We start from the raw sequence: 21,564 nt of genomic DNA on the forward strand, positions 1-21,564 counted from the left end.
AAGCTAGCCTGGAGCTCAGCAAACCCTGCAAAAAGCAGCCCAGGAACCCTGAGTTACAGCTCCTTGCCACCCCATCCCACACTGCAGCACACTCACTGTGGTCCAGGTTGGCAGGATGGATCAAGACATGGGCAGAAACGCTGCTCTAGCCGGCATCGATAGGGCAGTGTCTCCAGCATGGGCAAGGACCTGCTAACACTGTACATGGCAGGGAATTGCACTCAGAAGCAATTGGGTTGCCTTGTCCTGGCTCTGTCCCCCTCCTTGGGGCACAGGAGCTGACTACCACAGGGAGCTGTGACACTGCTCTGTATGCGTCTGGTGACCCCCCTGACTCAAGAGAAAGGTAGGAGAGACACAGGCGGTAACGTTCATCCCTTTTATTATTAAACATCAGATGAAGAGGTCGCACACACACATACACGCACGCACACAAAAAAAAAAAAAAAAAAAAAAAGGGAAGGAAAATAAAGAGAGAAACAGACTGGTTGAAGACTGCTAGTTTGGTGGCGACACAGACCAAGTACAATTGGGTTCCTGGCCAGAGCACGGACACAAGTCACTTGCCAAAAAATTAAACCAGACAGCAGATAACTAGCGCACGTTCTCTAACTACAAGTCACCGACCAGACCGGCCCTGGCCCCCCCAGCCCTCCCAACCTGCTGGCAAAGAAATGAACCAAAACTGAAGAGCCACCGGCCTGGAGCTGGAGTGTGCCCCCAGCACAGGGTGAGCCGAGAAGGGCCGAGCGTTTTGGCTGCACCACGGAGCTGGGAACGGTGCGGAAAGGCGGTGCGGGAAGGCGACGCGGCTGCCCCTCCCTCCCCCGGAGCCGGCAGCCCTGGTGCCCGCTCAGGCACTCACACCCTGCACCTGCAATGGGCTGAGTCCTCCACCGCCAGCATCTGCCTGTGTCCAAGCCAGCGTCGACCCAGCTTCCTTCCTTCGCTGTCCTCCAGCGCTGGGCTGCTGCTCCTCTGTCCGTCTGTCCTTCTGTCCCAGGGCTGTGAGTTGAGTAGATGTTCGCCTCCCCCCCACACCCTTCTTGCCGCTGACGATGCCATGGGAACCTGAGAAATGTTCGTGTGCCTCCTCCTCTTTTTGTCTGTGGTTTTGTGTGGGTTTTTTAAATAATAGTTATAATAATAATAACAATAATAATAATAATAGCAATAATAAAAATAATCGCCCCAGCCCACAACAATTTCAAGTATCCCCCAAATAAAAGACAGAATTATAAATAATTATAACTTTACAATTTAATAATTGACACATATACTATAGTATTTACAGTATCATAAATGCTTTTTTTTGTGTTACTTTTAGTAAGCAATCCCTGAGAACAGTTACTTTTACTTGTTTTTATTGAAGTATCTTCACAAATAGAGGAGTTTGCATGTCTCGGGCGGGCGGGAGAAGCGCTCTGCAAAGCCATCGCTTTTGGTGACGCATGAGGTTCTAGTGTCGCAGGTTTCTTTGCTCGCTTTTTTTTTCTTTTTTGGGGGGTTTGTTTTTTTTTTTTAAGTTTTGTTTTGTTTTTTGTTTAATTCCCCACATAATTTTAACGATTTTTCACTTTGCAACCTTCATATCCCTCCAGCAACCACATCCTTCAGGAAAGAGGTATTAGATTTCCAGGTTAGCTTTTGGTATTGGCAAGGGAGGGCAGGGGGCTGAGTAAACCATCCTTTTTTCCCCGTGGTTGCCTTTTGGTTTGTGCCCAAGGAATCTCTGGATCCTCTCAGTGTGTGAAATGGTTAAATCCAAGAAAGAGTAACACTAAAAGAAAAAAAAAAAAAAAAGAAAAAAAGAAAACAAACAAAAAAGAAACAGAAGACCAGAACAGAGCAGCCTCTGCCAATGGGGGGGAAGCTGATCTCCACCTTCCTTCCTTCTTCTCTCCCGAGTCCCCGTGCTGCAGCCAGACCCTGCCAGTGAGTATGGCAGGAGCTGGGGCTCACCCAAACCGTTCTCGCACCAGCAGCATCAGTTTTTTCTTGCCTTTGTAGATTTGTTTAAGATTGTCAATGAACTGGGCAAACTGTATGTGCCCGTCCTGTGCCAGGAGGAAGGTCTCCCTGGCCTTGCTGAGGAACTCGATGAACTCCCCATAGTGCCGTGGGCTGATGTGGGTGAGCCGGGAGTGGGTGGTGTTGATGTAGGCGCTTATCGTCGCGTCCAGCAGCTGCCGCAGGGGGGCTTTGTCAGTGGACATCAGCTTCCCCGAGTTCCTGCGCCCAGGGATGCCGGCCAGCCCTGGTGCTGTCATGGTGCAGCGCCGAAGGATGTCCGAGAGCACTGTGGCACAGTGCACGCTCTTCACCACCAGTGGGATGATGGCTGCCAGCTCGTTTTTGCCCAGAGAGTGGCTCAAGGCGCAGGCCCAGAGCACATCATTGATGGCTGGGTGCGTGTCCTGGTTGTAGGCCAGGTTGAGATGCGTCATGGCCAAGGAGGCCAGTTTGAAGGCTCGGAGTGGGTAGCCCCGGTGCTCCATGTAGCGGGCAATGGTGAAGAGCTGGGTGTAGGTCATCCCGGTGGAGGCAGCGTCAATGACGATCTGGTAGGCGGTCTCGAAGGCGATGTGGTCCTTCTCACAGAGGGTCAGGGCAGACAGGGCGCAGTTCTGGGGGTCCTTCATGGCGCACTGCAGGGCCAGGGTGCGGGCACAGCTGGCCAGCTCTTCCCGCTGTGGGTAATCCAGGCTCAGGCGCAGGATGGTGTTGTGGGACATCACTGTGGCCGCCACAATGCTGGTGGCTTCCGTGGGGGTGAACAGTGAGTACCAGCTCTGCAGGATGCTCACCAGGGCCCTCACTCCTGCAAGAAAACACTGGGGTCACAGCACAGCCCTGGAACCTGACTCAGTTCATGGGGCTCCTCTGAGACCTAGGGACTAGGTAAAACCAGCCCATAGCAGTGCTGAGCTGCTGCCTCTGCCCCAAGAGGGACAGGGGAGAGGGGGACAGCCAGAGGCCAACCCGCACTGCCATATTGCCAGGCACAGAGACCACCACTGGCCTAGGCCAGGTGCAGGGCACCCATCCCAGTCCCAAAACCAGGCACTGTTGCAGCCCCAGCCCTGTCAGCTGGTGCTCTGGGGTGAATTCAGTTACCCAGGAAGAAATGAGAGACTCAGAAGAACTCAGATGCTCAGGGCTAAGCATGACCCTAGGATCTCCATGCCAAACTCTGCTCCCACTGCCTGCAGGCCAGATCCCCCCAGCGCACATGGAACTCACCCACTTCAGTAGCACACGTCACCAGCCACCTCACCATCTCCCGCCGCCGCCAGTTGAGGGTGGACAGGGTCATGCGCATCACCTGCGAGGCAAACTCGGGGTGACAGGCTGCCCTGCAGGGCTCTAGTGAGGCCACCAACAGAGCAGTGCTCCCAAAAAATCCCTCTGGTTCAAATGGCTACCAGCTACGTGGCACTGCCTCACCACCACCCAAACCAGAGTGAGCACAGGGGCTTCCCAGGGCTGAGGTTCCCTGCTCAGGACCATGGAGGGATCCCTCTACTCCATCCACAGGGAACACACTGCTTGGTGGAAGACCATAACCAGCACAGCTGCCACAGCATGGGGGTCAGAAGGGCCACCAGCATCCCCAGCATCATCCCGTACCTGGAGCCCCAGTTCCAGCGCCACATTGAGCAGTGTCGTGTCAGAGTTGCTGTCGGCTGGCGTGGCAATCTTGAATGCATCCTGAGCCAGCTTGAAGATCAAGGAGGAGGAGTGGATGTTTTTCTGGATGGCCTCCAGCACTGTGCGTAGGCGCAGCATGTCCCCTGGGAGCAAGCAAGAACGGTCAGATGGCTCAGACATGCCCCAACTTGCCCTGGAGCCCCATCTCTTGCCTGCATCATGTGGTGAACAGTCCCTTCACCAGAGCCAGCCCCTCTGGACACACACACAAAGGGACACACAACGATGCTGGATCAGGCCCTGCAGTCCAACAGTCTACAATGGAGCACCCTCCCCAGGAAATAATACTCCCTACAGCACGAGTTCTCATCCAAGTTCATCCTCTCACAGAGAGGACAAACAAACCTGACATGTCCTGTCTTTAGCAGACATCTCCAGGCACTTGGATGTTCCACCCTGGCCTCAAGTTTGACAGCTGTACCACAGCTTCTTCCCAGAAAAGGAGGGGCTTGGGAGATGACTACTATTGAATGGCTGCAGAAAGATGAGTCTTCATCCAGGAACATTAGGAAGAAATGCTGTTTGCTGCACACAGACTGTCTTGGCAAGCAAGTCCCCTCTGCAAGGCTGGGCTGGGGTCACCCAGACTTGCTGCACCTTGGTCCTTGATGTCCCAGGTCAGGCACACAGCATTCACAACTGAGACAGGCTGAACTATCCCCAAAGAAGGAGGTTCATGGCACAATATCCAGTTGTGCTGTGGGTCTGCTGCTACAGGAAGCTGTGGGGGCTAGGATATATGATGGCACAGGAGATGGGGCAGGATCTTGGAATAGGGACACATCAAGGCATATGAATATCATGACCTTGCACCTAGCTTGGGAAATTGTCCTATCAGTCTCTGTGGGACACAGTGTGGGGTGTGGGACCTTTGGGGTGTGCACAGACCAGAGGTGGCAGCATGCCACATTGGGTTCCAGCTTTACTTCTACTCCTAGTCATAGACTGAGCAGATGAACCTCATGCAAAGACAACCAAATCATGCACGGGAGTGTGAAAAACCCAGTGCTGCACCTGGACACACAGAGACATCTCGGGTGACTCATAGCTAAAGATATCACCTGCCACCCACCACAGCCGCTTGCATTGCCACCAAAATCCAAGCCTCCCTAAAATGGCTCGTGGGGGCGTGGGCAAGAGAGGCTGAAGGATCACACTGGGACATGCTGCAGTAAGGGAACACCTGAGGAAGGGGACAGTGGGAAAAACAAACGCAATCCAACAGCCCTACATCCCCAGCATAAAATCCTCATCCCATTAGGCACTGGAAGGGAGAAAGAAGACCTCAAGGATAAGCCAAGTACCAGCTCTTCATCCAGGCACTACAAGTCAGACAGAACACCATCAGCCTTGGTAAAGCAGCCTAGAAGAGAAGGCTGGAAGGAGAGAAGAGGCTGCCAAGGCAGCAAGGCTGGAGCTTTCTGTCAGCTCATTTACCTTCCCTCTTGCTGCGGAAGAAAAATCTTCCCTGTCAGGCTGGAAGCACCAGGACATCAGAGGGCAGTGGTAAGTGCTTGGCTCACTGACCCTCACGGGACAGAAGACCCTTGCCATCCTGCTGGGGTTGGTATCTGGTCAGGGGGATGTTCAACGAAAAGTCTGTACTCGTGTTCACAATAGTGCCTGGGCAGAAACTGAAGAGGCTCAAGAGACCAGTGAGGTGTCACCGCTGATCCCATTTCCCAGAAAAGCCACTTGTGGTTTGGTGCACAGGGAGGTCTTCTCCCTCCCACAGCCCATGCAGGATCCTTACCACAGGGCAGAAGAGATAAAGCAGAGGTGAAAGGATAAACAGCTTCAAACTAAACCATGGCATGACCCCACAACATGCCTGGCAGGGATTGCTGGCCTGGCAGCTGGCTGTGCTGCAGGGCAGGCACGGTCCTGCATCACCTAGGGCACTATCCAGGACCTGCAGCACCGTGGCTGCAAGGCCTGCCTGCACCTCATTGGAAATTCCCCTCCTGCCCTGCTGGACCATGAGCCCTTTGGGAGAAGAATCCCAGAAACCCCAGATTCTCAAGGCCAGCTCATTGTGCCCTGCCCACAGCAGGTTGCCAGTGGGGCACCCAGCCAGTCTCTGCCAGTGCCAGCAGAAGCAAGAGCTCCCTCCTTTCTCCAGCAAAGAACTCTTCAATGCCCTTGTGCACCATCATTCCATCAACCCTGCCCCAGAACTGCCCTGCCACCAACCTTTGGCTGCGGTGAGCATGGTGGAGGCCAGCTCACACTGCTGTGACTCCAGGTGCCCCAGGGTGAACCAGCGCGGGTACCTGCTGGGCACCACCGAGACCAGGTGGTGAGGGTGAGTCACATCGCCGGATGGTGCTGTGGTCTCCAGGACAGGCAACCTGAAGGGCGAGAGGGAGAAGGCAACATCAGATCCCAGACCAGCCCCAGCTTCACCTCCTCTCCCTGAGGTGCTGCCAAGGCGAGGCAGGGGCTGCCTGCAGGCAGCTGCCTGCAGCAATGCCTTTGAACACATCCTGCTGCTGTGCACGTGTGGGGCTCCCAAGGCTGCGTGCTCAACACATGGGCACAGGGATCAATCTGAGACTGACTTGAAAGGGGGGAGAAAGATCCGTTGAGTGATTTATAAACTTGTAAGGAAAAGCACAGACCTAAGGAAAAAAAAAAAAGGGAAGAAAAAAAAGTAAAATCCCTCCTCCCCTCCTGCTCCTTTCATGTTAAAGCACCCAGCAGAACTCCTGACTGTATCATCTGGTTCTTCTTAGAACACTTGGTTATGATCAGAAGCAGCAGCACATTTCCCCAGGGCCTCTGTAGCCAGGTTAGGTTGCCTGTTTTTGTGGGCACATCCAAAAGCCTGGAAAACCTGGGGGAGAAGCAAGCCTAAAGAAGGGGAGCAGGAGTCTCAAGTCACCAGCTGTGGTGACAAATCCTAAACCCCTGAGTTGGTGCTAGTGTTGCTAACTTGATGGCTAGTTATCCAGGAGAGAAACTGCACCCTGGACAAGAAGAGCATCCAAGTGTCTCTGCTATCCTCACTTGCAGGCTTGAGGCTAACTACAGGGCAGCAGAAGCCCAGCCTTTCCAGCCCTGGACATGGATACCCCAACACAGGGAGTCCTAGCTGGGAGCAGAGGATGGGCACCAACACATGGCATCCCTGGGGCCCTCGGTCCTCTTCAATGGCCAGAGGTCTCAGGTCTGGCAGAACATGATGCCTCCACACACCACAGAGGCCCTTGGCTGCCTATTAGAGCTGCTGGTTGTCCTCCTGAGCAGCTCTTCCCAGGATAGGGGGATTACAAACTTTCCCCCAGTGCTGGGGAGAGATGACCCATTTAACTGCAGAAATGCTCTAGAAAAGGTGATGTTCTGGGCCAGGACTTTTAATGGTGGTAGAGGGAGAGAGCACTGGGATGCTCTGGAGTTGACAGTCCTCCAAGCATTGACTTTTTTAGGAAATTCCAGCCTTTCCAAGACCCATCTAGTTCCTGTCAAAACAGTGCAATACACAGGCTGATGTCTGCAGTGTGTCATAGATTGGGGAAGGAGACAGGGCAGCTCTCAGCATCAGCTGTTTCCCCAGTCCCAGAGATAGAGATGGGTTTTAATGGAGAACAGAGTGCAACTGTGTTCTCCACCTGGCTCTGTGACACCCTGGAGCCCGGGGCAAACCATCCACCCATCTGTGCCAGGATAACAGCCCTTCTTGCAGGCAGGGAGAGCTGCAGGGTGCCCGAAGCCTGGCAGACAGAAGGCAGATGACAGCTCTGTGTGTGCCTGGGACCTCCTCCGGCAGAGGATGCCTGTCACAGGGACAGGCAGGTGGCGGTCCAGCCTGGAGCAAGGGGCTGGGTGGAGGCCTGGGCCAGCAGACATTACTGGACCCATGCAAGTCTGTATGGATGGAGTTTATAAACCAAGAATCATCCAAATGGAGAGCCGGAACCTCTCTGCACTGCTGCTGTGCCCAGTGGCCCTACACACTGCAAAAGATCCCATGGATGGCAATCTCCAAGCCTGTCTCCACTCCCATCCCTGCTCAAAAGTTGCAAAGCATCCCAGCTTCCCAACAAGCATAAGAGAGGCAAAAAGAGAATTAAACATGCACCAACCTCATGGCCCGCAAAGCCAGCTTGTATGCCAGGTCAGCATCGTGGGGCAGCAGGGCAGAGAACAGGTATTTGGCAAAGGTGTGCATGGGGACGCTCTCCCGGTGGATGACTTCTCCCAAGCCACTGAAGGGACCACCTAGGCAGAAGCAGAGCCCATCAGCCATAATTAGCACAGCAGGATCTGTGGCAGGGGTTTGCACGACCCCAAAGCTCTGAGGATCCGCTGTTCAGCTCCCTGGTGTGTTACTCAAGTTGGATCCAGGGATGCTCTTTCCTTTTCTAAAAGAAAATAAGAAACTGAAGCCACATGCTTAGCACCCTTCTCCATATTGCCTCTGACTTGTAGGGATGCCAACAAACCCTTGCTTTGCCAGGTGATGGTGCAGAGCAGCCACCCTACAGGCTCTGCACCACATCCACAGAGGAACAAGCAGGATGGGCATAAATTTTGAAAAGGGCACCTCAGAGACGTTACCAGCACTCGGCTAAGACACAAAAGTCGGCTAGATGAGCCAAGTCCCCACCTTCTAGCAGCAAGATGCACTGCTTCCGCAGGGTCTGCACCAGCACTGGGTCCAGCTCCAGGTCCTGCAGCCGGGCAATGATCTGCTCCTCATTGCGGCACACCTTGTCCTGGGCATAGAGACCTTCAGGCATCACTCTCTGCTGACCCATCCCCATCAGGGCCACCTCTAAGGCCAGGGACAGGTAGGACTCATCACCGTCCTGGCTGCCAGTCACAACGGGCACGTGTTGATACGCTGGTGGTTTGGAGTCCCCAGCATCTGAAGGGAGGAAGAGGAGATGCAGTGGGGTTAAAAGAATCTTCCCAGACAGCAGAACCATTGCAAAGAAAAATCTCCCACTTCAGAAGTAAGACCCACACCTCCCTTCCTGCTTTTGATTACCCAGAAACAACAGATGAAAGCTCCCTGGGGAGATGTGGGCTTCACCCTCCCTTCCTTCCTCTCACTAGGAGATGCAGGAGACCCAAGACATGTGCAACAGGGTATACAGCTGACACCAGAGGCTTCCCATGGACCTTCTCTGCTCTGGCTGTAAACCCTGAGGCAGAGAAAATTCCACTTCTCTCTACTCACTACCTTCCTTGTCTGCACTGCAGCTCTGACCTGGTCCTCCTGCCAAGGCGGAGAGGGGGAACTCAGAGTCTTGGTGCCCAGGGCCCCACATCTGCACCCACCTCAGCCACAGCCACCAGGAAGGGATCCAGGAGGAGCACTTGGTACCTGAAATTTCAAGGCAATTTTCCTCTTCTAATCTACAAGCTTCGGTCAGGGTGAGAAAGAGGCAGCCGATGGGGTTCAGAGGGTGGCCTACCCAGCCCTCCAGGTTGGTGATGGTTGTTGCTCCGCGCTGCAGCAGCTCTGGATAAAATAGAACAGGATGATGGTAAAAGTAAGGAATTTAAAGACAAGTTCTGCACCCAGAGAGGCTTCTGAGACCAGAGGACTTTTCTTATCCCACAACTTGGGTGACAGGGACCTCCAGGGCCAACTCTGGCATGGTAGTTCACAAGGGCAAGGAGCTGCCACTCTGTAGACAACTGAGAGAGCAGGCATACACAAAAAAAGATGTCCCCAAGGCCACATAAGATGCTCTCTGACACCATCTCCCAACCCAGGAGGACAGTTGTCCTGAGGACAAGCCATCTTCCCACTAAAGACTGAAGCAAAGAAGGTGTTAAGCAGTTCTGCCTTCTCATCTGCAGTTACTAACATCCTTCCTGCATCCAGTAGAGAACAAAGGTTGGTCTTACTCTTCCTTTTGCCATTAATATATTTATAAAAACATTTTTTATTATCCTTTACTAAAGTTGTCAAATTAAGTTCAAACTGAGCTTTGGCCTCTCTATTGTTTTTCCTACATGCCCTAGCAACCCCCTTAAATACTTCCTGAGAGACCTGACCCTCCTCCCAAAGATGATACATCCTCTATTTATTCCTCAGTTCCTTCAAAACCTCACTGCCCATCCAGGCTGGATGTTTGCCTTGTCAAGGTGGAGAAGACTTTTCCAACCGAGACACCCTGGCCAGACATCACAAGACATTTCTCACGTAGCTCTACTCATACCTTTCTTCTGATGCTTATATATTTCCAGCTGCCTTTGCTGCTGCAGTCGCAGGGTGTTGATTATGGCAACAGTTAGTCGGAGAGCTTCTCTGGGATATCCATGGGAGCGCAGCGCATCCACCCGAGCACAGGCCGTCGGGACGTGCTCTGCAAGGCAAGGAACAGAGGGCATGGCTGAACAGAGGAGCACAGGCAATACAGGATGGTACCCATGGGGCATCTTCTACTCACGTTCCCCACACCCGAGCTAAACTCCTGCTTCCTGTCTTGGATTCATCCCTTTCTCCCTGCTCCTGGAAAGGATGCCTACCAGGAATACTAACGGGACTCCTGCCACATTCAACCCACAGCAGCCACGTCAATACCTAAATCCCCACCTCCGCAAAGCTTATCTAAGGGAAGCATTTCCAGCACACCGTTGCTGCAATACGACAGCTCCAACACAGGCTGCTACAACCCTGCCACTCATTTCTCCTAAAACCTGCATGGCTTATCTCGATTTCTCTCACTGCTCCCACGGCACAGGTGAGGATACACAGGGTGAGGCTAGGCATCCAGAACTGTGCTGAGGACATTGGCAGACTTGGGGTGATGCTTTGAACTGACTCCTTAACACCTCCATGGAGCGAGCTCTGCAGACATCCTGTCTCTTCTGCAGTTCTCCTACCTGGTGTTTTATTATTAGGAACAGTTGCACGAAACCCCCTCCCAAGACTCACAGTTGCTTAGGAATTCATCTGCTCCTGCTGCTTATTGCTCACCTGAAATCACAAGCAACTGTGGAGAGGATTATGACTGAGTGAGAAATTAGCAGGAGCAGATGACATGACATGCTGCATAACAAGCAGCAAAAATCCCATTTTCTTTCAAAATGTCCTACCAAGGGGAGAAAAAAAACCCAGGCAAACAGACGGTTTGAAGTTATCGTAGAGGGATAATTTCTATTCCTGGAAGAGTTCAGAAAGCTCTGGAAATGCAGACAACCACCTCCACAAATGGGGTATCCACATCCCAAAGGTCACCCACAAGGAATACATGAGGAAGAGATTTCAGAACAAACACATCTGTAAAAGAGATTCTTGTTGCTCCCTCGATTCATTTGCTAAATGGATGAAATATTCATCTTCTCACTGAATTCATCGCTGGAAGTTGCTGACAAATCACCCTACTCTCCCAGCACTGAGTCCCTGAAGAGGTGCCAAGAAAGCAAAAGCGCAATATCCAAAAATCATGGCAAACACATCAGAAAAATACCATGCACCAACCCACTGGGGAAAAGGGCTCACCAGAACCCAGATAAGGTTCAGGACAGGGGAGCTGTGGCCACCACATCCCTTCTAGATGGTGTCCATGGATGCACTAACCTACCACTGCTGCCTGTGGCTGTGTGGGAAGGAGACATCCTGCCAGCAGCTGAACTCCTCCCAGGGCAGAAATATCCTCTCCTGCTCCAGCTAAGGTGTACCAACAGCCTACATATGAGCCCTTCCTATCTCCTGGCATTAAGAGCAACTTAGTGCCTCCTACTCCAGAAACTACATCTCTAGACAGCTTTAAATGTTCTCTTCCCTGGTGGCAGACCCCAGCTTCTGGAGTGAACAACAGTGCAGTGGTGGGCTTTGACCTGTTGCGCGTTCATATATTCAACTCTTGGACTGTAGGGGATAAGTAATCCCCCTTCCTGGAAGTGGGTGCAAACTTGTGTCTCCCATTTTGGGGCTGTCTTAGGGCAGACAGCCACACCAGACTCCCCCCAAGCCCTTCATATCACTTCTTCTCATCCCAGACAAGGAGCTGTCAAAGGTCAACAGATCTGCCTGGGGTCATGACTTTGCAGGAGAGAATTTGTGTGGCTTGAGGTACTTGGACCAAAAGTCTACAACACAGGAGGCCTCTGGGCTTGCCTGGCCCAGTATACCCTAAGCTCCCATGAGGTTTAATTGTACCAACTGCTAATTGCCTTTAAGGGAAGACTAACAAGAAGATGAGAGCAGGAAAGAGAAAATCCAGAGGATACAGCTGTGCTTTGTAGTCAATTTTCAAGAGACTTTAAGTGTCCAGACCCCCTGTACTGGAAACAGTGAGAGGTTGCTCTGGGGACATCTAAACACTGGCAGGATGAAAAGGGACATGATGAGCTTGATCCAAACTGCCCAAGAGAAGCCCAGACTGTAAATACATGGTGATTGCTCTAAGGACTGTGGCTGGGGTGTGGGTAGGCGTTGAATTCTTCTGCTCCTCCCACTCCTCAGGCTAAGGGCCAGGGGAGCCATTTCAGTCTAGGATGCACAAGCTTGCAATGACCCAGGGTAGCCTCAGACGACTCCACTAACAACCCTACCCACACAAGCCACAGGAGGGGCTGCTGGTTTGGATGCTCACCCAGCCACAGTGGCTGTCCCTGGGAGTTGAAGAGTAGGCTCTCGCCCTCCCGCTGGTAGGAGGGGGACACATAGAAGTCACTGCTGATGATGCGCTGCAGGTGGCTGTCCTGCCAGTGGAGGTCACAGCCCTCGATCGCCCGGGTGAACACGGTTCGTCTGGGCCTGGCCAGTGAGTCTGCAAAGAGAAAACACATCAGTGCCCTGGTGGGGCAGGGGCAGCCTGTTCCTCCTCCCAGACATGACCTCCCTGGGCAGACCTCTGCCTTTACAATGAGAGCAAAACCTGGTCTCGCCCCAGTAATTTCCGAGATGGGCACAGGCTCTGGGTTTGGATAGCTCTACTGCCTACCCCATCTCTGAGGGAGACTAATGTCTCCTCAGACAGCATTGGCTAAGTAACTTGCTAGAATAGCTGACTTGGTCAGAGAGGTGAGAAAAGAGGCAGGGACCATTCACACTTTGCTGTGTGACCACAGTCCACTGTTATACAAAAGGCTGATGCCTTGAAACCTGGCAGTGGGTTCCCCTCACCGTGACATTGAGCATGCAGGCAGCTGCCCCAGGGTCAGGACTGGGCTCCCTCAGCATTACTGCCCTGCAAGCACCATGAGCTCTCCTCTTCTGCTCCAACACAAAGTCTCAGCTTCACTGAACTGGAGTTTCTTAGATCAGCAGCACATGAAGCCACAAAGGGAACCACACGAGTCTGTCTCATCTGCCTCCAAGTAATGGGGAGGAATCATCACCCTCTAGCAACCGCTGTGGGCTGCCTGAGAGGGCTGGAAGGGAGGAGACATCATCATCTGAAACCCCACTGCTCTCCTGCACCGGATATCTGCACTCCTCTTCAGAACTGCTCTGTAAGTCCATGGGCATTTCTGAAACTACCAAATGCTGGATTGGCATTTCACCCCAGCCAGACTGATCAAGACAAGTAGTTTGTTACGAGGAAAAACCTGTCCGGAGCAATCCCACTATCACTTCAGCCACACTGGATCATGGAGGCCAAACACAGCTGGCAGGCTGCAAAATGGGAAGCCCCAAAGGGGGTGCAATGCTCCATGTTAGGTCCTGCAACCCGCAAGAGGGGCCGAGTTAAATGCATTCAAGGGTGGAAAACAAAAGGCACTGTTCAAAGCTGATCCAGGGAGGCTGGGTAAACATGCTCCGGAAACGATGGCAACAAGCAATTAGCCAGAATGCTGCAGGCACCCTGAGGTGGAGAGAAATTAAACAGGTGTTTGTATGTTGAGAACCAAGCCTGCTCACTTTACCAGGAAGGATTTCAAGAATCAGCTGTTCTTCAGTAATAAAAGAGGCTGTCAACAATCTGGAGCAGTATTTGCATATACACAAACATGAACCCCAGGACACCTCCAGGATCCGTGCTGCTTTCAGTCCCCTTCTTGGAGATGCAGGAGCACAGGGAGAAGGGGACATCCCTGGCATGTGCTTTGGGAACTCCCTGCAGGTCTAAAAAAAAGTGACCTGTTCAGCCCTAGCAACCCTCCCCAAACGCCAGAGCAAATCCTTGGGAGAGCTAGAAACACCAGGGGGGGAGTCCTTGGGCTGGTGCAGGACATGGAGCAAGGCCAGGTTTAAATTGTTCCCTGAGGAAGAGCATAGGGAGGTTGGGTATGTGGTCCTGCCATGGCTGGGCTGGTTGGCAGGACAGCCACGTTCCCAGACTGCTGCTGATGGGCTGATCCCACCCAGGAGAATGAAGGTTCCCCTGCGGCATGGCTGCTGCCCCCCTCTCCTTTACCCACTTTGGCCACACATAATACACTGCAGAGCAATTCCAGTGCAGCAGACAGAGGCATGTGAAGAGCAATAACTTTCAATTAATGTCCACTTCAGGCAAAAGGAAGGAGAAAGAATGCTTAAATTTAAAGGGATCAAATGCTTTGTCAGTGGTTGAGAAACTATTTTAGCACTAAGGAACAACCTCTCAACTACACTGCTCTGTCTGTGCACTGCACTTGAACTTCGTTAACATTCCTGGCTAATGACTTCCCTACCACCTGAATCACAGCCTTTAAGTGAGGCTTAAGGGCTGGGAAACAGGCTCTGCACCATCTCCAGCTCCTCGCTCTCACAGCACTCAGGACTTCTGAGCTCAGCTCTGCTGTGTTGCAAGCAGTACTGTTTACCTGTATTACCCCATGCACAAACCTGCAGACTGTAGGGGTTCTAAACTCCCCTAAAGTCAAATTGCTTTAAAACAGTCTCTAAACTCAAAACATGGGCAACTTTACCTTGTAGCAAAGAAGCAAATATTTATATATAAAACCAGAGGCTGTGAAGACAAATATTTTGTATTCCTACGATTCACGGAAATGTCACCAGCAGCTGAAGCGAGTTCTCTCAGCTTTGGGGTGAGTTTTGACCTGGGCCCAACCTCTGTGGCTGTCAGCTGCATTTCCACTCCCCGCCCGGACTCACCTTGGCTGTGACCGGAGCTCTGCGTAAGCGCGTTAGTGATGTTGGGAAGCTCGTTACCATAATTGCCATCTTCCAGGGGACAGACGTCCATCTCGCCCCACTTGCGAAGCTGCCGGAGCCAGCAGGATTTCTCTTCCAGCTTGCAGTGTGGGTTTAACACCACGCACACCCACAGCGCCCCTAAACAAAACCAAGAAATCACGGAGGTGCCCCTGCCATGAGTGCAGGGCAAAGCACTCCGGCCACCATGCTCGCCCTGAGAGCCTGCAAGGCTGCATCGAGGTTTGTAAACTCATTTCAGCATAATGCACGGACCCAGGAGGGGGATTTACGCAGCTCTTAAATAAGAAGGAAATTAACTCTATCCCAGCTGAAACCAGGACAAAGTAAAACTCCTCCGTAATGAAGCTAAATTATAATCTCATGAGATGGGGGACAGTGGGGAGGAGGGAAGGAGAGAGCGGCTGTGTATGAATTTGTGAGTGCTTCTGTCTGCCAGGACAAATCTAGTGTTTGAACTACACATCAAAGCATGCTTAAAAACACCCTGGCAAGCTGCAGAGTCTGTATCTCCAAAGACTAACCTGATTTTGATCCTACCCACGTTCCAAGCGCTTTAAAACCCGCTCTGAATGCTATTTCATCTGCCATTGTTCTTCAAGCCATTTGCATTCAACTATTTAAGAAGCAGATTTGGTGGGTTTTCTTTCTTTTTTTTTTTTTCTTTTTCAATCCCTAGTAGCCCCCAGCCTGCAGAGGAACCGGCAAAGGAACCTGGAGCTTGGCTCGATGTCTTGCAGGCAAGAGCTCTCTCTCCCTGATGCAAGTCCTTCGGATCTCACAAGCCATGTTGTTCACCAGTAGGACACCCATACTGACACCCTCTGTGTCAACCATGGGACCTCACATGATGCTGATGATGCTGTCTGCTGTGTGAGAGGCAAAACCAGGACCAAGGACATCTGTCATCATTAAGATTCAGCTCATCCTTTCATAAAACAGGGCTGATGCTGGTGCTGCTAACTGAGCCTTGCAGACTATTCTGAGTCACTCGCTGCTCTGATAAGGGCTACAGCAACCCAAGTAAGCGCAAACTTTTGAATTCTCCTTTAGCTAACTCCATTTCTACCCAAATTTCCCTGCAAGGCTGCCAGGATGCAGCGAGTTCCCCCCTCCCTTGTGCTTCCCTGAGGGGTGGAATGGCTGTGGGCTGCCACAGCTGCAATGTGAGGTATCCCCAGGGATCCCCTCGGGCTGAACAGTTCCTGCTGCTCCTCTCTCTGCCCACATCAAATCCCATCACACACATGGGACAGTTCAGCTTTTGCAGAAACACCCTCCCTGCCTCTCTTCCATGGGCTCAGCAGAGACCTGGAGCACCTTCCTTCTCCCTGCCCAGCCTACTGCTCTCTCTCACCTCTCTATCACTCCCAGAGCCAAAGTTTCCATCCCAAAGTGACAGCCAGTGGCACGACAACATCACCCAACACGCACAACGTGGAGATTCCTCCACAAGCCTTGTTGGCTGTGTTTTGAGCAGCAGCTCCCCAGCTGCACAGCTCTGCCATTGAGCCAAACAGCCCCAAGCAAGGCTGCAGATCCAACAGGAGCCAGAGCAGCCGGTCCCTCTGCCAGACAACGCCGGCAAACCCAGGCTGAGAAGCGGTGTCCTGGCCCTGGCTCCACACTGATGCCTCTCCACTCCTCTGCATTACAGCTGAGTTTTGGTGGTGCTTTTGGGGCCCCTGTCCCCAGACAAATCCTCTTTGCCAGTTGGAACTTGTGGACATGTCTGGTTCAAAACATTAGTGAGGCGTAGAGGCTGTGCATGTCTGGCTCCTTGGAGTTTCCTGGCTCGGCAGGAGAGACGGCACCACGTCAGAACGCAGATGGTGGCAGCAGCAGCACATCCAGGAATGGGCACGGGAAAAGCAATTGCAGGCACAAGCATCAGCAAATGTCCAAAGCAGCCCCTGCCTGGTTCAGGCTCAATCTCTGCTCCCAGGAAACCCCACCAACACCTCACTTCTTTCTGATGAACAGAGGCAATTAAGATTTTTGAGCTGCAACATCAGCACTTAATTAACGTGTAAAAGAGGTACCTCCTTAGGGGCCCACCCTTACCAGAGTAGGTCTATGTCACTCACTCCCAGGCTCCTGCAGACTCCATGGGGGATACTTACATATGGCATCGTTGTAAAAACCAGGTCTCAGCTCCAGAAAATGAGTCTTCCTTAAGGAAGGGGATAGAACTTCCCACCTCCTTGGGTGGCCATGAGATAAAACCTGCACTCGACTCTGGGCTGGGTGTTGGGCATTCCCTTCCCATCAGTGCTCTCGACTGTTGTCATTGCTCTTCTTCGCCCACTTTGGGGCTGCTTGTGTGAAAAGCAGCCTCGGGCAGTTTCAACTCATGCCTCTGAGGGTGCACAGAGCTTGGCTGACAGGCAGTAACAAGGCTTGGTGCTCCAGCTCCACCGCCCCCAGGAATGGGATGCACCCGCTGCATTTTTGGCTCCCACAGCTCTGCTAATATGCGTTCCTCGGAAGCCTCATGACTTTGCTGCCTATTTTTGAGAGCCCTCTGAGGCATCCTTTGCATGCCAAAACATTATGCCCCTGGGCTCCCCTGCAGAAAGAATGATGTGGTGGGGAGGTGGGAACCAGAAGGGAAGTGAGATTTGCATCTGTCTCGGTCATGATAATTATCTGGGAGATATAATAGAGTGGTTTTCTGAGCCCTGTGGTCAAGTGACATCAGCTGACAGCACAAGTGACTCCTGTCCTGAGCCGAAATGCCACACCAGGTCAGACTCCATGTCTCTTCACATGCTGCAGAAACCTTCATCTGAACTTTCTGATAGCAGGAGGTTAAGTGGGGAACAAAGCGGCAGATCATGATTAAGCTAAGCCTCTAAACAAAAATGCTTTTTGATGACGGGGCTGGGTGCAGGGACAGGGGGGTCAGAGGCTTCCCAGCCCCGTGGTCCTGGCTGCTGGCCCTAGAGAAGACAGGCACTCCGATCCCGCTCCCAAGTTTCCCAACCATCAAAGAAATTCTCCCGTTTCCCACAGGGTCGCTCCCCGGCTTAATCTGCTGAAATTCCCCACTGTAAACAAGTGGCCGAGATAAATAAACCCGTCTCCAGGCAGATTAAGGTCAGGCTGCACTTCAGCTGGTTTTTCGTCTATTTTTTGTAATTAGGCTTTAATCGTAAGTACTAATGCGCCAGGGCAAATACTCCCACGCTGCTGAGCTCTCCATCCAGCAGGTCCTTCCTTTGGCTCCCCAGCAGACGGGGCAATAGAGGTTCAGTTGGCAGCACATGCACAAGTGAACGATCCCATTTTTATTTTCATTTTCATTTTCTTTTTTTTTTTTATAACTCTGAAATCCTGCGAAATCCTTTACATTTTCCCCAGCATAAATCCACAATCTTCTTTAAGGCTGATCTTCTTCCAATCCCATGCAATTCTGTGATGCAGTCTTTGCTAAAATCGATGATTAATTATTAAACACATGCCCAAAATAATTTGCAAAAGGCCCATTTTTTGCTTCTAAGTGGTGGGGGATTGTGGTCTGTGCCAGGGCTTCCTGCGGCAGCTGGCAACAGGCCCCTCACGCCTCCCTTCAGCAGTAATGGTAACACTGGGAGCTTTGGCACCCACAGGCAGTGGGATTTGGTGCTTCCACTGCCCCATGTGCCCTGGGTACTGGTACCTGCTCAAGCATGGTTTAGGACACCTCTCTGCACTCCTGATGTTTGTTACTGGTGAACACCCCCAACTCAGAACAGCTCTGGTCTCCACACCTCCTTCAGAGATATGCTTTGCTCCTACAGCAAACACTGCCCGAGGCCAAATGCAAAAGGCTTCCGTAAAATGTGGGAATAATCCCTGCTCTGAGTACAGTCCATGCCCATCCTGGAGGTGCTTCTTGGAACATCACCGTGTCCTCTACAGGAGCTTCTCTTCAGCATGGAGATGCCCAGACCCTCACGTGTGACATGCCTACGCCAGGCGAGCTGCTCTGACGTGTGCTGGCTGGCACCACACTTCCCCTGCTGTCGTGTTGATCCAGCACTGGTAGGGCCCTGACATTCCCCAGCCACTTTGCCATCTGCCAACAGGGACGTGCTGCCACCTCCTCCCACTCTGCCGACCAAACCTGTGTGCACCAACCTGGTCCTTGTACAGTTAAGCCAGGACTGAAACCCAACCACTCTCCCCTTGCCTGTGCAGGAAGGGAGGGAGGGCTCTCGGCTTGGATAGCAGCTTGGAAATCTGGCCAAATAAACTGTAATTTTAAGCAAATTGCTTCCTGCGTCCAGGCCTGCCCACACACCCATCCATTCATATATCACCAATGTGTTTGCTTTCTTCCATGTGGAAATTCTGGCTTGGTGGACTTGGCCACCTCTCCAGGATCCTTGCATATCCAATTGTCTAGCTGCAGCATCCCAAAATCCTGGAAATATCTTCTTGGCAAGCAAGAACAGATGAGCTCTCCAGAGTTGGTGTGGTTATTTCCATCCAGGAAATTTCATACAGAAACAAGACATCCCACCCCTGCCCAGATCTTGTCTGCATAGTTTGGCCAGGGTTCCCAGCCTCATTTCTGTTTGTACTTGTTGGGCACTTGGTAGGTGGGTATGTGATTCCCAGCTGCAGTCTCAGATGTTCCAGATCCCAGACCATCCTAATCCCTCTTCCAGCTCTACCATATCCCTTTGGTGCCAGCCCATCAGCCCTTGACCTCGCACAGTATCTCCTACCAGTAGGCTGCAGAGGAGCTCAAACTCACTCATCAAACTATGGCTCAAGTCAAGTATTCACCCAAGATCCCGTTTGTCCAGGGGAGCCCAGAACTGCAGGGTTAACTTCACCACACAACCCTACTCTCCAAGCCCAGGTCATCTAAATGTTTTATTCTAATGATATTACAGTGTCAGCCAGCTGAGCTGGTGTCTAAGGTGCTTAGCTAGAATTACCCAGAACTGCATTTCCCTCACAGCCAGGCTCTGTGCTGCCCATCCTGCCCCCCTCACCCTGGAAACGTGCACCACAGCAGGCAGAATCTGTTAGATGTGATGAGACTTGAGAACCTGCCTTTCCCTCTCGGGATCATGGTTCCTCCAGGAACAGCCCTTCCACATCCAGGCTTCATCCAGCCCCTGGGGCTCACCAGCTCTGTGTCCTCCCTCGCAAAGGCTTTGGGACAGCTCACCAAACACCAGGCTGCTGGAAGCATGGGACCAGCAACACACTGCACACCTGTCATCCTTGATCCCTTTGCAGGAGAGGGGCAGGTTTAAGGTTTTGAACTGTGTGGTTTGGGCCTGATCCAGCTGTCTCACAGTGATTTCCCAACAGAGGATACAGGAAGGTCCTGGCATGTTTCAGGGTCTCTGTTCCCAAAAAAGAGCCCCATAGGGCCTCTTTAATGACGTCCATTGGCCCAGCAGCCCAGCTAACTCTGCTCCTCTCTGCAAGGCAATGACCCTTACCCAGCTCATCCCAGAGCTGCCGGCACTTCTCTGTTATGCCCGTCCCCTGCTGCCGCCAGAGGGAGAGCCGAGGATCAGCCATGAACTGCTCCGTTATCAACGTCAGCATCCTGGCCCCGTTGGAGTCCCTCATGCGCAGCATCTCCCGGACCTGGAAAGGACAAAGAGAAAGCCTTGGGTGAGACAAACCATGGTCCCCCAGAGGTATTTAATACATGTTCACCTGGCTGGCAACCCGCAGCTCCCTCAGCCTGAGAGTCCTGACTGTAAATACATATATACATGTATCTATGTGTGAGTGTGTGTATAATGTACAATCACACATTGTAACTCTCATGCAATGGCTGTGATGAGGCTGATTGGAGCCCAGTTGAGTAGCAGTCACAGCCAAACTGTGAAGGAGACTGAGATTAAGTACAAGAAAGCAAAGCCGTTCTGCAAAGAAAGAGAAAAGCCCATAGGTTGGTGAGATCTGTAGGCTATAGTCCCACCTTCCCTTGGTCTTGGTTGGCTCTGGAGGGTTGGCTTTTTCCCCATTGTTCTGAAGGGGAGATAGGGAAATGCCCTTCCTTGCACAGGCATCACGGCACTCATGGGAGGAAGGGACCTGCTAGGACAGCAGGTGAGACAACCCAGGCCTGACCCAGAGCCTGGATTACAACCGCCTGCTCCGTGACAGGGCGAGAAGGCACTGGAGCAGAGATTCCCAGCTGTGATGGGCACCCTGCCAGGGCAGCCAGAGAGTGCCAGCTACGTGACACGCTGTGCAGAGATGGGAGAGAGCAGCCAGCTCCTCACCTTGGCAAACATGGAGTTGAGCTGCTTCCCCGAGCCGTAGTACCCTCCCTGAGATAGGAACAGCTTCACCTGCTCTCGGACCTGCTCCTCATCCAAGTGCCAGCAGTTCTCGTCATCGATGCTGGCCCCAGCGGTGGGGTCAGGAGCACCTGAGGGGATGGGGAGGGGAGAAGAGAGACAACCATGTTTATGGCAGCAGGGTCAGCAGTCCCACTAGCAAGGAGTGGACCTACCTCTATTTTACTAGGGACCCACCTTTACTTTATCAGCTCAGGTGACAGAAAACCAACCTGACTCCTCGGTAGGGAGCCCAGCCGGCAGCACTGTGCTGTCCTAACACAGTGGTGGCAGCAGCCATCAGGAGGGATCCTGACCACAGGGCTAATGCTTGCATGGCTCCTCACCCTCTGCACTCCATGTGAAATGAAGCCGAGGAAGACCAGGGACCTGCCTTCCTCCAAAGCCCCAGGAGTGGCGCAGGCAGCACAGCTGCAGAGCCCGGAGCACTCTGCGGCTCCAGGGATTGCACAGTGTGGTCCTGCT

The 21,564-nt window shown here is 52.5% G+C and overlaps 1 protein-coding gene across 1 annotated transcript in view; it reads right to left on the bottom strand.

Annotated features, from left to right (window-relative positions):
- Positions 1-365: 365 nt before the first annotated feature.
- ZSWIM5 (zinc finger SWIM-type containing 5) overlaps positions 366-21,564 on the bottom strand; it is a 95,851-nt gene continuing 74,652 nt past the window's right edge. The window contains exons 3-14 of the mRNA XM_066192714.1: positions 21,022-21,170; positions 20,224-20,374; positions 14,717-14,896; positions 12,270-12,446; positions 9,888-10,034; positions 9,044-9,181; positions 8,321-8,581; positions 7,797-7,932; positions 5,905-6,062; positions 3,631-3,794; positions 3,244-3,325; positions 366-2,821 (exon numbers count right to left, since the gene is read on the bottom strand). Coding sequence (XP_066048811.1) covers positions 1,959-2,821; positions 3,244-3,325; positions 3,631-3,794; positions 5,905-6,062; positions 7,797-7,932; positions 8,321-8,581; positions 9,044-9,181; positions 9,888-10,034; positions 12,270-12,446; positions 14,717-14,896; positions 20,224-20,374; positions 21,022-21,170 — 2,606 coding nt within the window. The 3' untranslated portion in view covers positions 366-1,958. The remainder of the gene's footprint in view (positions 2,822-3,243; positions 3,326-3,630; positions 3,795-5,904; positions 6,063-7,796; positions 7,933-8,320; positions 8,582-9,043; positions 9,182-9,887; positions 10,035-12,269; positions 12,447-14,716; positions 14,897-20,223; positions 20,375-21,021; positions 21,171-21,564) is intronic.

Source organism: Chamaea fasciata, unplaced genomic scaffold (assembly GCF_029207755.1).
Source record: "Chamaea fasciata isolate MVZ Bird 193981 ecotype frontalis unplaced genomic scaffold, bChaFas1.0.hap1 SCAF_10, whole genome shotgun sequence".
NCBI lineage: Eukaryota > Metazoa > Chordata > Aves > Passeriformes > Sylviidae > Chamaea > Chamaea fasciata.